The following is a 12,058-nucleotide window of genomic DNA, read 5'->3' as shown; positions in this document are numbered from 1 at the left end:
ATTTTGTAATCAAGGTATTTTAAGGAATATTTTACATTAAGTTTTTGTTTAATGTACATATGAGCACATAATTTAAAATTACAGAATATAAAAAGTTACAAACTGAAAAGCAAGTATCGTTTTCCTAACTCCAAATTTCCCAGTTGTCCTCAGAAAGGACCTCCTTTGCTTGATATTTTTATGTCTCATAACTGAGATAAACATTTAGAATTATATAAGCCCCCCTTTCTTATATAATGGCTAAGAGAAAAGGGAAGAGGAGAGGGTTTAGGATGAGTCAGAGGACTCTAGCCAAGGTGACTGGAGAATGAGGCTTCCATGGAGACATTAAGAGGGAGGAAATACATTAGGAGGACAGAGGAAGTAATGTCGGGCTACGAGAGTTGAGTAGTACTGTTGAAGTAAAGCAGAAAATGGAGACTTTTAAATCAATTTAAGAAAAATTTATTAAGAGCTCACTGTATAAAACATGTTAGGAACCAACAAGATACCTCAGCCTAATGAAGGCAGAGGCAGGGCACAACACACAAATGGTAATATTACAAGGCAAGCATGGCTAGCACAGCTGTCTACAATCTTCTAGGTTCCTTTATGTAGAATAAGAAGAAATATTTCTGTGCATTGGGCCTCCCAAAGTTCTGTCTCGGTTTGGACTGAGGCTGCTCTGTCCATTAGTGATGCTGCCTTAGAGCCAGGGTCACCTAACTCATTTCTACTGGGCTAGCATAGTCCTCTTGTGCATCCAGTTTTCCCATCGTTGAGAATGACATAGACAGTATCAGACACAAATTTGCGAGCCCTGCTCTGAACCAGCTGATCCCTTCCTAGGACACCTGCCAACTATGTTGGCCTCTGGATGATTTGCATCTTGGTCCTCCTAATTCCACTCTAGCTCCTTCTTTCTCAGCCATGATTGAAAGAGTCCTAAGCCTCCTTCCGTTTATCCCATTATCAAGATGATAGCGCTCCCTCCCAGCTCTGCCTCCAGCCAGATGGAGCATCACGATAACTTGAGTATTATCCAGACGTCTCACCAACCACCAAGGAAGGTGCTGTCTGTCTGAAGTTCTTTTGGACAGTCTGTTCACCTTTTGCTTGCTAGAGGGCTGGACAGATAGGACATTCATGTGCATCTCTGTCGGTTAAGAGCTTTCCCTTTTTTTTCTTTCTCTCTTTTGAGTATTGTGATCTCTCTTATTGGCTCTTGAACAATTGCCCTGGGCCATCATCTCAGTCACTTATTTCAAGAAGAGAAGTAGGGTTCACAGTGCATAGTGCTTTCCGGCTTTACACAGTGCTCTCTGCTAAGGCTTATCAATAGCTTGTTGGGCAGGTGGATCCTCCTCAGATTAGCAGCAGCCCAGATAGAAGTGGCTCCAGGATTCAGAGCTGGTTCTATCTCCATCATTCCTAATTTTCCAAATTTTGAGTCGGTCTGCTCTTTGTTGTCAGCGCACCAACCCACCATTTTCCTACTGACCCTCACAGAGAAGTGGGTAAATTTTCTCAGGACGTAGTAATTACATTATTATAGTACACATCTCTTTATGTTTCAAAATATTAATAACAGCACTATAAAGCCATAACATACATAACTCCCACCCAGACTGAAGAGGTAGTCACAAATACACAAGATGGAATGAGGCACTGTTTTAGAACTAAGCATAGATAAAAGCCATTATTCCAGTAATTGGGAGTTCTACATAAAACACAATTTATAGAATTAAGAAAAGAAGGCTGAATCTGAAACAGGAGGTGTTAGTCTTAAACAGCAGTCCTGAGCCAGGAACCAGTCAGGTGAGCTTGGCCTACACGTGCGCTCCCAAATGAAAAGAAGCAGTTAAAATCTGCTCCTGGCATAGGGAGCAGAACTGGCATTATAGGGAGGGCATCTCACTTGCAAGGAGTCCTGGAGCCCCTGCTATTATTAATGGTAGTAATAATATTAATGGACAAGAAAAAATGTAAGCCAAAATTTGAAAGCAAAGGCATATAAACAATGATGGTCATATGGATTTTACTCTTTAATTAAAAATGTGTAGTACTTTTGTCGCCTGAAGTTGTCTTCGAAATGTTAACACACCGAGCTTCATCAGATCTTTCAGGTACATGGTATTGTACTCTGGAAAAACAACAACAGAAAAGGAATTGGGTGAGGTTTTGCAATAGAGCCACTTTCTTTTTCTAGATTTCAGTGATAGGGCAGAATACAGGGAGCCACTGAAATAGCAATAAGGAGAAACAAACTGTTGAAGAGATAGGTGGAGATGTGCTGTTCATGCCTCCTTCAATTAACTACCCTTTATTTTTGACTGGACCTGCCCCTGCCATATGTTGATTACTTGCTGCCTTCTCCCTGCAGGACCATACCTGAACTGAGTCTAAGAGGGCAGGCAAGATCTCAGTACCTGCGCTTACCATCCAGGATTCCTAGACTCACAGCAGCGTGCGTATTTGGGTAGATGCTGAGCACTCTGGGTCTGTTGACCCTGGCTTATGACAGTATCTTTGTGACCAGGCTTTTGACTTAGGATTGCCTGACCCTATGACTGTGTGGCCAGAGCCCTGATATTCTTGAGAGCCCTGTTCCTCGGGGAAGATGGAGATACAGATAATCTGATTTCATCATGTTGTGAAACAACTGATCACCAGGAATCTTTATGTATTCCTTCATGCATACATTCATTCTTTTTTTTTTTTTTATAAAAAATTTTTTTTTTAATATTTTATTTATTTATTTGAGAGAGAGAGAATGAGAGACAGAGAGCACGAGAGGGAAGAGGGCAGAGGGAGAAGCAGACCCCCTGCTGAGCAGGGAGCCCGATGTGGGACTCGATCCCAGGACCCCAGGATCATGACCTGAGCCAAAGGCAGTCGCTTAACCAACTGAGCCACCCAGGCGCCCCCCCTTTTTTTTTAATTTTTTTAAATATTTTATTTGTTTATTTGAGAGAGAGAGAATGAGAGACAGATCAACAAATATTTATTACAATAACCAAGGTATGGAAACAACCTAAGTGTCCATTGATAGATGAATGGATAAAGAAATTGTGGTATATACATATAATGGAATATGATTCAGCCATAAAAATGAATGAGATTTTGCCATTTGTGACATCATGGAAGGACCTTGAGAGCATTATGATAAGGGAAGTAAGTCAGACAGAGACAAACACCGTATGATCTCTCTTATATGTGGAATCTAAAAATAAATAATAAAAAACCCACCTCATAGACACAGAGAGGAGATTGGTGGTTGCCAGAAGTGGGGGGTGAGGGGTGGGAGAATGGGTGAAATTTTTTTGTTTTTAGTTTGAATAAACTGAATTTAAAAACAACTGAAAACTTGAACTCTTAACAAAGCACCTCACCAAATTTTGTCTTCTATAGCCCCTAGTATGTGGACAAAAGAGAATATAAAGAAAAGGATATACACATTTCCCCTGGGCCATATTTAGGGTTGCTTATTTGGATTTGATTTGATTAGGTAAAGAATCTGGAAAGTAAGCAAATAAATGAAAAATAAATAAAAATCAAACAAATTATAATATTGCTCAGCTGAAAGCAAATGTAAGAGAAGCTAAAACCCTGATGAATAGCATTTACGTTTCCATGAAACTCTTTTCCAACATGTTATATATTTATCAAACCACGACAGTGTAAATTTTATGAATAAGTCCTATTATCTGTAAGCCAGTAGATGCCATTAAATTATAACTACAGAAAATTGTTAGTATTATAAAAAGGCTATTTTCTATGAATTAAAAAATATCTGCTGCTACAATTTCACAATAGAAAAAAACTTTATTGAGCACCTACTATATGCCAGGCACTGTGTTAGGTGCTGGCAATACAAAGATAAGCTTAACTGATATGATCTCTACTCTCTATAAAGTTTGGTATAGTTCATAGTTTAATAACGAAATTACACAAAAATGTAAGTATTACCTGGTGTTATGAAGAAAAAGCATAGGGATCCATATGACACAATAACAGACTAACATACTCTAAGAAAGGGTTGGTTTTTTGTAGAAGTGCAGCTTGAACCAAGATCTGAAGAATGAGGTAAAGAAGTGGCAGAAGAACATTCCAAGCAGAGGACACAGCAGGTGCAAAGACACTGACGCTAAAGGGAACATGTTATCACTCCTCACTTATTTATTTATTCATTCCACACATGTAGGATTCCCACTAGTCCAGGCACCATGATAGGTACTGGGGTTACCATGGTGAATAATATAAAGCTCATGCACATGACACAGAGCCTTTTGGTATTAATTTTCTACTTTAACTTGACTCAGCTTGCCGTGCCCCTTGAGCATTGTGCATTGAACATCCTGCCATCCATTTATATCTAGAATATTTCCTTCCAGATACTAACTTTCCTTTTCCTCTCCATTAGTTCATGTTTGCTGAGGTCTCAGCATGCCTCAGACTTAACTGATGGTGAAGTTATAAATCCGCTGGAGATGGTACCTCTTTCAGCAATGTTGGAAGGTCAGGACTCACCTTTTCTTGGTCTGTTCACTCTCTTTTCTCTCTACTTTGTTGGTTTCTGAAAGAGACCAAAACAACTTCAGAAAATGTATTGCCTGCAGATAGTAAAAGAGGGAAAGTTTGAAGAGAATCCAAAGTCCTAGGACTCAGAGAGAAATCACTGTGTCCTTTTAAATAGATGCTTACTTGATGCAACTGAGGAGGTTTTTTTGCATCCAAAAAGCAAATGCCTTCCTTTATTCACTGTGCCTTAAGTTCTAATGTTGGAAATAGGTTTTTCACTTAAAGCTCTATTCTTTACTAAAATAAAAATACTGCTGGGAGGGGTAACAAACTTAGTTTTAGCAATCATTTAGTGATTGGAAAAGTTTTCAATCCTTTTCTGAAAGTAAGGTTTAGAAGGAGGAAGAAAAGGAAACCTTGGAGATGTTGATGCCTAAATGGATGAGTCTGCTGGTACATACCAGTGTGGCATGGATGGGCCCAAGTGGGAAATCTCTAACTAGCTAGACCTCCCAAAGCCTGAGTTGCTGTTGCAATGGGCTTAGCACTGTTGCAACTTGGGGTTTAAATTCCTTTCAGTTGACTGTTGTGATAGTGCTTTTGGGCACTTGTAGCAGGGGTTGTTAACCTGGGTCTCCATGTAGGACTTCAGGGAGTGAAACAACACCCTTGATGGTTTTGAACACTTCCTATCATTGGCAGTTCTCAGGTGTGTGCACGTGTGTTTGTGTGTTTAAAAATAATCAGCTTTATTGAGGTATAATTAATACACAATAAAATCCAATAATTTTCTGTACAGATTTTGGTGAGTTTAGCAAATGTATACACTCATGTAACTACCACCATCACCAAGATATAGAACATTTATATAAGCCCCAAAAGTTCCCTCCTGCCCCCTCTCAGTCAGTATCTTTCCCTTACCCCACCCCCTGATAACTACTGATCTGGTTAATGTCACAATAGTTTTGCATTTTTGAGAATTTTAAATTCTAAATGATCATAAATATGTGGTCTTTGGTCTTTTTGTGCCTGGTGTCTTTCTCCTAGCATACTGCTTTTTTTTTTCACCATAGAGATACTTTAATGAAGTGTTTTAGAAAATTCTAAATGTTTCTGATATATACAAGTTTAAAACCTATTGGTAACACAAAACAAGATACAACTATATTACAAATTTAGACGAAATGCTCAGAAAATGCACCATCTCCTGTTATATTCTTCAGGGAAAATTTAGTTATTAATTTTATGTTTGATATTTGATATCCTAATGTAATTCTGGATTTAATATTTACAAAGAAAAATCATTTTGATTGATTGTCCTCTTCTAGGCTGGGTATCTCCAAAGGGCTAGTATACAAGATCTATTTTAACTTATCAAACTCAACACCCAAAAGACAAATAATCCAGTCATGAAATGGGCAGAAGACATGAACAGACATTTCTCCAAAGAAGACATACAAATGGCCAACAGACACTTGAAAAAATGCTCAACATCACTCATCATCAGGAAAATACAAATCAAAACCACAATGAGATACCACCTCACACCAGTCAGAATGGCTCAAATTAACAACAAGGAAACAACAGATGTTGACAAGGAAGCAGAGAAAGGGGAACCCTCTTATACTGGTTGGTGGGAATGCAAGCTAGTACAGCCATTCTTGAAAACAGTATGGAGGTAGCATACTGCTTTTGAAATTCATCCATGTTGTTGCATGTTACTAGTAGTCTATTCTTTTCTATAGCTCAGCAGTATTTCCTTGTATGAATGTACCACCATTTGTTTATCCATTCATCAACCGAGGAAAATTTAGGATGCCAGACTTTAAGTATTATGAAGAAAGCTGCTATGAACTTTTGTGTGTGTTTTTGTGAGGACATATGTTTTTATCTCTCATGGGAAAATATCTAAGATTGCTGGGTTGTGCAGCAGTACATGAGAGTTTCAATTGTGTCACATCCTCTCCAGCACTTGATATTTACCAGTCCTTTAATTTTAGTCATGTTAGTGGGTGTGTAGTGGTATCTCATTATAGCTTTAACTTGTATTTCCCTAATGACTAATGGTGTTGTGACTGTGGGATGGTGCTTATTGACCATTTGTGTATTTTCTTCTATGAAGTATGTGTTCAAATCTTTTGCTCCCAGCCTTTTGTTAAATGGATTGTCTTCTGTACTGGGTAGTAATATATAATTATATATTATGGATATAAGTCCTTTTGAGATATATATTTTGCAAACATTTTCTCCTAGTCTGTGGCTGGCTTGACTTCTAATTTTCTTAACAAAGTCAAAGGGCAAAAGTTTTTAATTTTGATGAAGTTCAGTTTATCAATTTTTACTTTTTATGCTATGCTTTGTGCTTACTGTGTCCTGTCTAAGATCTGCTTAACCTAAGATCATAAAGATTTCTCCAATTTTTTTAAGTCTTTTAATTTTAGCTCTTGTTTTTAGGTCTATTGTCCATTTCAAGTTATTTTTTGTGTGTTGAGGTTCATATTTTTCCATGTGGATATCTAATTGTCCCAAAACCATTGTCAAAAAGACTATCTTGTTCTGCATGGAATTGCCTTGGCTCCTCTGTCCAAATCAGTTGACCATGTGAGTTTACTTTTTGATTATCCATCTTGTTCCATTGGTTGGTATGTCTGTGCTTTCACCAATATCACACTGTCTTGATTACTATAGCTATGTAGTAAAACTTGAAATAAGATAGTATAAGTTGTCTGTGTTTGATCTTGTTTTTCAGAATTGTTTGGCAGTTGTATGTCTTTTGCATTTCCATAGAACTTTTAGAATTAGCTTTTTATTTACAATGAAGAGCCTGCCAGGATTTTGATTGGTATCTCACTGAATCCATAGATCAGTTTGGGCTGAATTGATATAATTTTTTAAAAGATTTTATTTATTTATTTGAGAGAAAGAGAGAGAGAGAAGAAGAAGCAGGGGGGAGGGGCAGGGGGAGAGGGAGAAGCAACTTCCACTGAGCAGGGACCCTGAGAGCCAGACTCCGGGCTGGATCCCAGGACCCTGAGATCATGACTTGAGCTGAAGGCACTGAGCCATCCAGGTGCCCCTGGGCTGAATTGATATCTTAATATGTACTCCTCAGATCCATGAACATGTTATAGTTCTCCATTTATTTAGGCCTACTTTAATTTCTGTCAATAGTGATGTCTTTTAGTTTTTAGTGTGTAGGTCTTTTACTTGTTTTTAAAAACTTACTTCCAAGCTTTTAATATTATTTGATGCTACTGTAAATGGTATTTAAAATTTTTTCAGTGTCCAAATTGTTTGTTGTGATTATATAGAAATATAACTGATTTTGTTTTTTTTTAATTTGCAACTATTTTATTAGGAAGGAGTCTGAATATATATATTTATTTTTTTATTATGTTCAGTTAGCCACTGTATAGTACAATTATCATATGGTTTCACTCATATATGGAACATAAGCAATAGCACGGAGGACCATAGGGGAAGGGAGGGAAATTCAAAGGGCTGAATATATTTTTGACTTTCCTAGCCATTTACTTAAGATATGCAAATTTCTTTTGTAAATGTGTTGCTTTTATATACTGGGATCTGTGTTTTTATTGTTTTAATCCCATTCTTTCAAGGAAAGAATGGCAATTTTTTCATGAAATATAACTGATTTTGATTTTGTGTATTGACCTTGTACCTGGAGACTTAGCTACATGCAATTAGTTCTTTTTTTTTAAGATTTTAAAAATTTATTTATATGACAGAGAGAGAGAGAGAGCACAAGCAGGGCGAGTGGCAGGCAGAGGCAGAGGGAGAAGCAGTCTCCCCGCTGAGCAGAGAGCCTGATGTGGGACTCAATCCTAGGACCCTGGGATCATGACCTGAGCCAAAGGCAAACACTCAACCGACTGAACCACCCAGGAGCCCACACAATTAGTTCTAATAGTTTTTTATGGATGCCTTAGGCTTTTCTACAAACATGGTCATGTTATCTGTAGAAAAAAAAAAGTTTTACTTCTTCCCTTCCAATATGTATGCCTTTTATTTTTTTCCTAGACTGTTGCACTGGCTAGGACCTCCAGTACAATGTTGAAGAAATGTAGTGAGAGTTCATTCCTGATCTTATGGGGAAAGCAGTCAGTCTTTTATCATTAAATATGATGCTAACTGAAGGATTTTGGTATATGTCCTTTGTCAGATTGAGGAAATTCCTCTATATTCCTACTTTTATGAGAGTTTTTCTTTCTTTTTTAAAATCATGAATGGATGTTAATTTTGCCAAATGCTTTTTTTGTATCCACTGACATGATTACATGTTTTTTCTTTTTGGTTTGCCAGTATGGTGAATTTTATTCTTGAGTTTTGTATATTGAACCTAGCTAATATTCCTGGAATAAACCCCACTTGATCGTGATGTATCATACTTTTAACAGATTGCTAGATTTTAGTTGGTAATTTTGTTAAGGAATTTGCCATCTATTTTCACAAGATATATGTATCGTGTTCTTTTCTTGTAATGTCTTTTTCCAGTTTTGGTATCAGGGCTCCCCCTACTTTTAGAGCAGCCTGGAAACTGACTTCAGGCAGTAACTTGGGGGCAATGATAGGGCTCACCTCATCTTTTTCCTTCTTTCAGGGGCTACAGTTTTCTACAGCTTATTGTCCAATGTCTGAAAACAGTTGTTTCATATTTTGTCTGATTTCTAGTTGTTTACAGTAGGAAGGACATTCCTATAGTAGTTAATCCTTCATGGGAGGAAGAAGTTTTTGTTTTCTACATAATTTTAAAAGAGCCTTAGCTGTTGGAAAACTCAGTCTTATGTCTTTACATCTTCTCATAACATTCATGCATTGAGATGCCCGCTGGAGCCACAGTTAAGTAAGATCTTTGTGCCCTGTGACAGCTGTTTGGATATTTGAAGAGAACACTTTTTCTTCTCCCCAAGACTTCTTTTCTGGCTATGCATTCTCAGTTACTTGAACTATTTCTTATTTGACTCAGCTTCTAGATACTTTAAAATCTGGTTAAGTTCTATTTTTTTTCAAAGTTGTTCTTAAAGAATGCTTATCAGGAAACGACAGATGTTGGCGGGGATGTGGAGAAAGGGGAACCCTCGTACACTGTTGGTGGGAATGCAAGCTGGTGCAGCTACTCTGGAAAACAGTATGGAGTGTCCTCAAAAAGTTGAAAATAGAGCTACCCTATGACCCAGCAATTGCACTACTGGGTATTTACCCCAAAGATAGAAATGTAGTGATCCCAAGGGGTATGTGCACCCCGATGTTTATAGCAGCAATGTCCACAATAGCCAAACTATAGAAAGAGTCAAGATGTCCATCGACAGATGAATGGATAAAGAAGGTGTGGTATATATATACAATGGGATATTATGCAGCCATCAAAAGGAATGAGATCTTGCCATTTGCAACGATGTGGGTGGAACTGGAAGGTGTTATGCTGAGCGAAATAAGTCAATCAGAGAAAGACATGTATCATATGACCTCACTGATATGAGGAATTCTTAATCTCAGGAAACAAACTGAGGGTTGCTGGAGTGGGGGGTGGGTGGGAGGGATGGGGTGGCTGGGTGATAGACATTGGGGAGGGTATGTGCTATGGTGAGTGCTGTGAATTGTGTAAGACTGCTGAATCACAGACCTGTACCTCTGAAACGAATCATACATTATATGTTTAAAAAAAGAAGAAGATAGTAGGAAGGGAAAAATGAAGGGGGGAAAATCGGAGGGGGAGACGAACCATGAGAGACTATGGACTCTGAGAAACAAATTGAGGGTTCTAAAGGGGAGGGGCCTGGGGGGATGGGTAAGCCTGGTGATGGGTATTAAAGAGGGCACGTATTGAATGGAGCACTGGGTGTTATATGCAAACAATGAATCATGGAACACTACATCAAAAACTAATGATGTAATGTATGGTGATTAACATAACATAATAAAATAAGAAAAAAAGTTCAGTGCAAAAAAAAATGCTTACTTATAACTTAATATAGTATTTCAGATGTCTGTAGACCAACATAGAATATTTATATTGTCCTTTCATACCCATGACAAAATCATCACCATTTCAAAACCAAAGTTTCTGTTTTAAAATGAAAGTAGACAATAAAAAAGCAGATTCTAAACTTGTGGATTTGATTACAAATTTAGCATTTTGAAGGCCAGATGTGATGATATCATCAACTTACAGTTTTTAAGTCCTGTGAAGGTTTCTGTCTAAATAGTGGTTAAAATTATTTATTTCAGAAAAGACACTTGCCCTTTAAGAAATCATTCCTGAAAGAGCAGAGACTCTTCCAGGTTTGTAGAGGGCAGCAAACTGTAAAAACTGTTGGTTGGTAGGACTCTATTACATACAGATTTCAGTCACACAAGACCCAAACGAGGAAGTAAAACTTCAGGAGGAGCTATTTTAGTCTCTCTTCCCGATGGGTAAGTTGATAGGGTAACTTCTGACTGGGAAAAGACTGTAATTCAAGGTTACAATTGTTCATATCTAATCTGTCCTATTTGACAAATCAAAAAAGAGAAGAGAGATTAGAAACCAGCTAGAATAATGGTGGCATTTCCCTTTTATTCATTTAATAGCCTGAACAGAGTAAATGCGGATGGTTGGGGCACTGAAAAACTGTAATTACCAAACAAATACTGGAAAGGACTTTTGATGCCGAGTTAGTTTGAGGGCTGCCTCGTCTGAGGAACGGATTAATATTGGATTGGGGGGAAGCCCCATTTCTGGAGAAATTCCTACTTGTTATCAGTAAGCTTGTGTCTCTGTGGATGGATCATGACTGCTTCCATGTCTGTGTTTTAGCAGAATTTAGTTCCTTGTGGTTGTATGACTGAGATCCCCATTTCCTTGCTGGCTCTCAGTTGAGGGCCAGTTGCAGATTCTGGAGGTCACCCACATTCTTTGTCTCATGGCCCCTTCCTCCATCTTCAAAGCTAACAATGGTGGGTTAAGTCTGTCTCAAGATGTGGATCTTCCGGGTGCCTGGGTGGCTCAGTTGGTTAAGCGACTGCCTTCGGCTCAGGTGATGATCCTGGAGTCCCGGGATCAAGTGCCACATCGGGCTCCCTGCTCAGCAGGGAGTCTGCTTCTCCCTCTGACCTTTCCCCCCTCATGTGCTCTCTCTCTCTCACTCTCTCAAATAAATGAATAAATAAAATCTTTAAAAAAAGAAAAAGATGTGGATCTCTCCTTCCATCTCATCTCTCTAACCCAGCCTGGGAAAGGTGCTCTGACTCATGTGATTAGATGGGGTTCACCTGGGTAATCCAGGATAATCTCATCATCTTAAAGTCAGTACCTTAAGCACATATGCAAAGTCCCTTTTGCCATGTGAGATAACATATAATAGGTTCTGTGAATAGGAGGTGGACATCTTGTTGGGGGCATTATGCAGTCTATCATACAGAAAATGCCAGAAGTATCCACAAAGCAAGTGCAGACATTGCTGAATTACAGAACCCAAATTTACAAACATATCTACATGGCATGGTTACTTGGTACATCTTCTCCTCCAATGATATTAAGACTTTTCTTTTTTTTTTT

At 38.2% G+C, this 12,058-nt stretch overlaps 1 protein-coding gene across 2 annotated transcripts in view; it reads right to left on the bottom strand.

Moving 5' to 3' along the window:
- Positions 1-428: 428 nt before the first annotated feature.
- Positions 429-12,058, bottom strand: part of CD86 (CD86 molecule) — a 68,031-nt gene continuing 56,401 nt past the window's right edge. For both annotated transcript variants that reach the window (XM_045902974.2, XM_045902975.2), the window contains 2 exons: positions 4,510-4,555; positions 429-2,122 (listed from right to left, as the gene is read on the bottom strand). In XM_045902974.2, the coding sequence (XP_045758930.1) occupies positions 2,029-2,122; positions 4,510-4,555 (140 nt within the window). In that variant the 3' untranslated portion in view covers positions 429-2,028. The remainder of the gene's footprint in view (positions 2,123-4,509; positions 4,556-12,058) is intronic.

The sequence above is a fragment of the Mirounga angustirostris genome, unplaced genomic scaffold (genome assembly GCF_029215605.1).
Source record: "Mirounga angustirostris isolate CCGP_5_RB_7025 unplaced genomic scaffold, mMirAng1.0.hap1 SCAF_1, whole genome shotgun sequence".
NCBI classification, from domain to species: Eukaryota; Metazoa; Chordata; class Mammalia; order Carnivora; family Phocidae; genus Mirounga; species Mirounga angustirostris.
The sequence above is the reverse complement of the archived record's forward strand: the minus strand, read 5'-3'. Positions and strand labels throughout refer to the sequence as shown.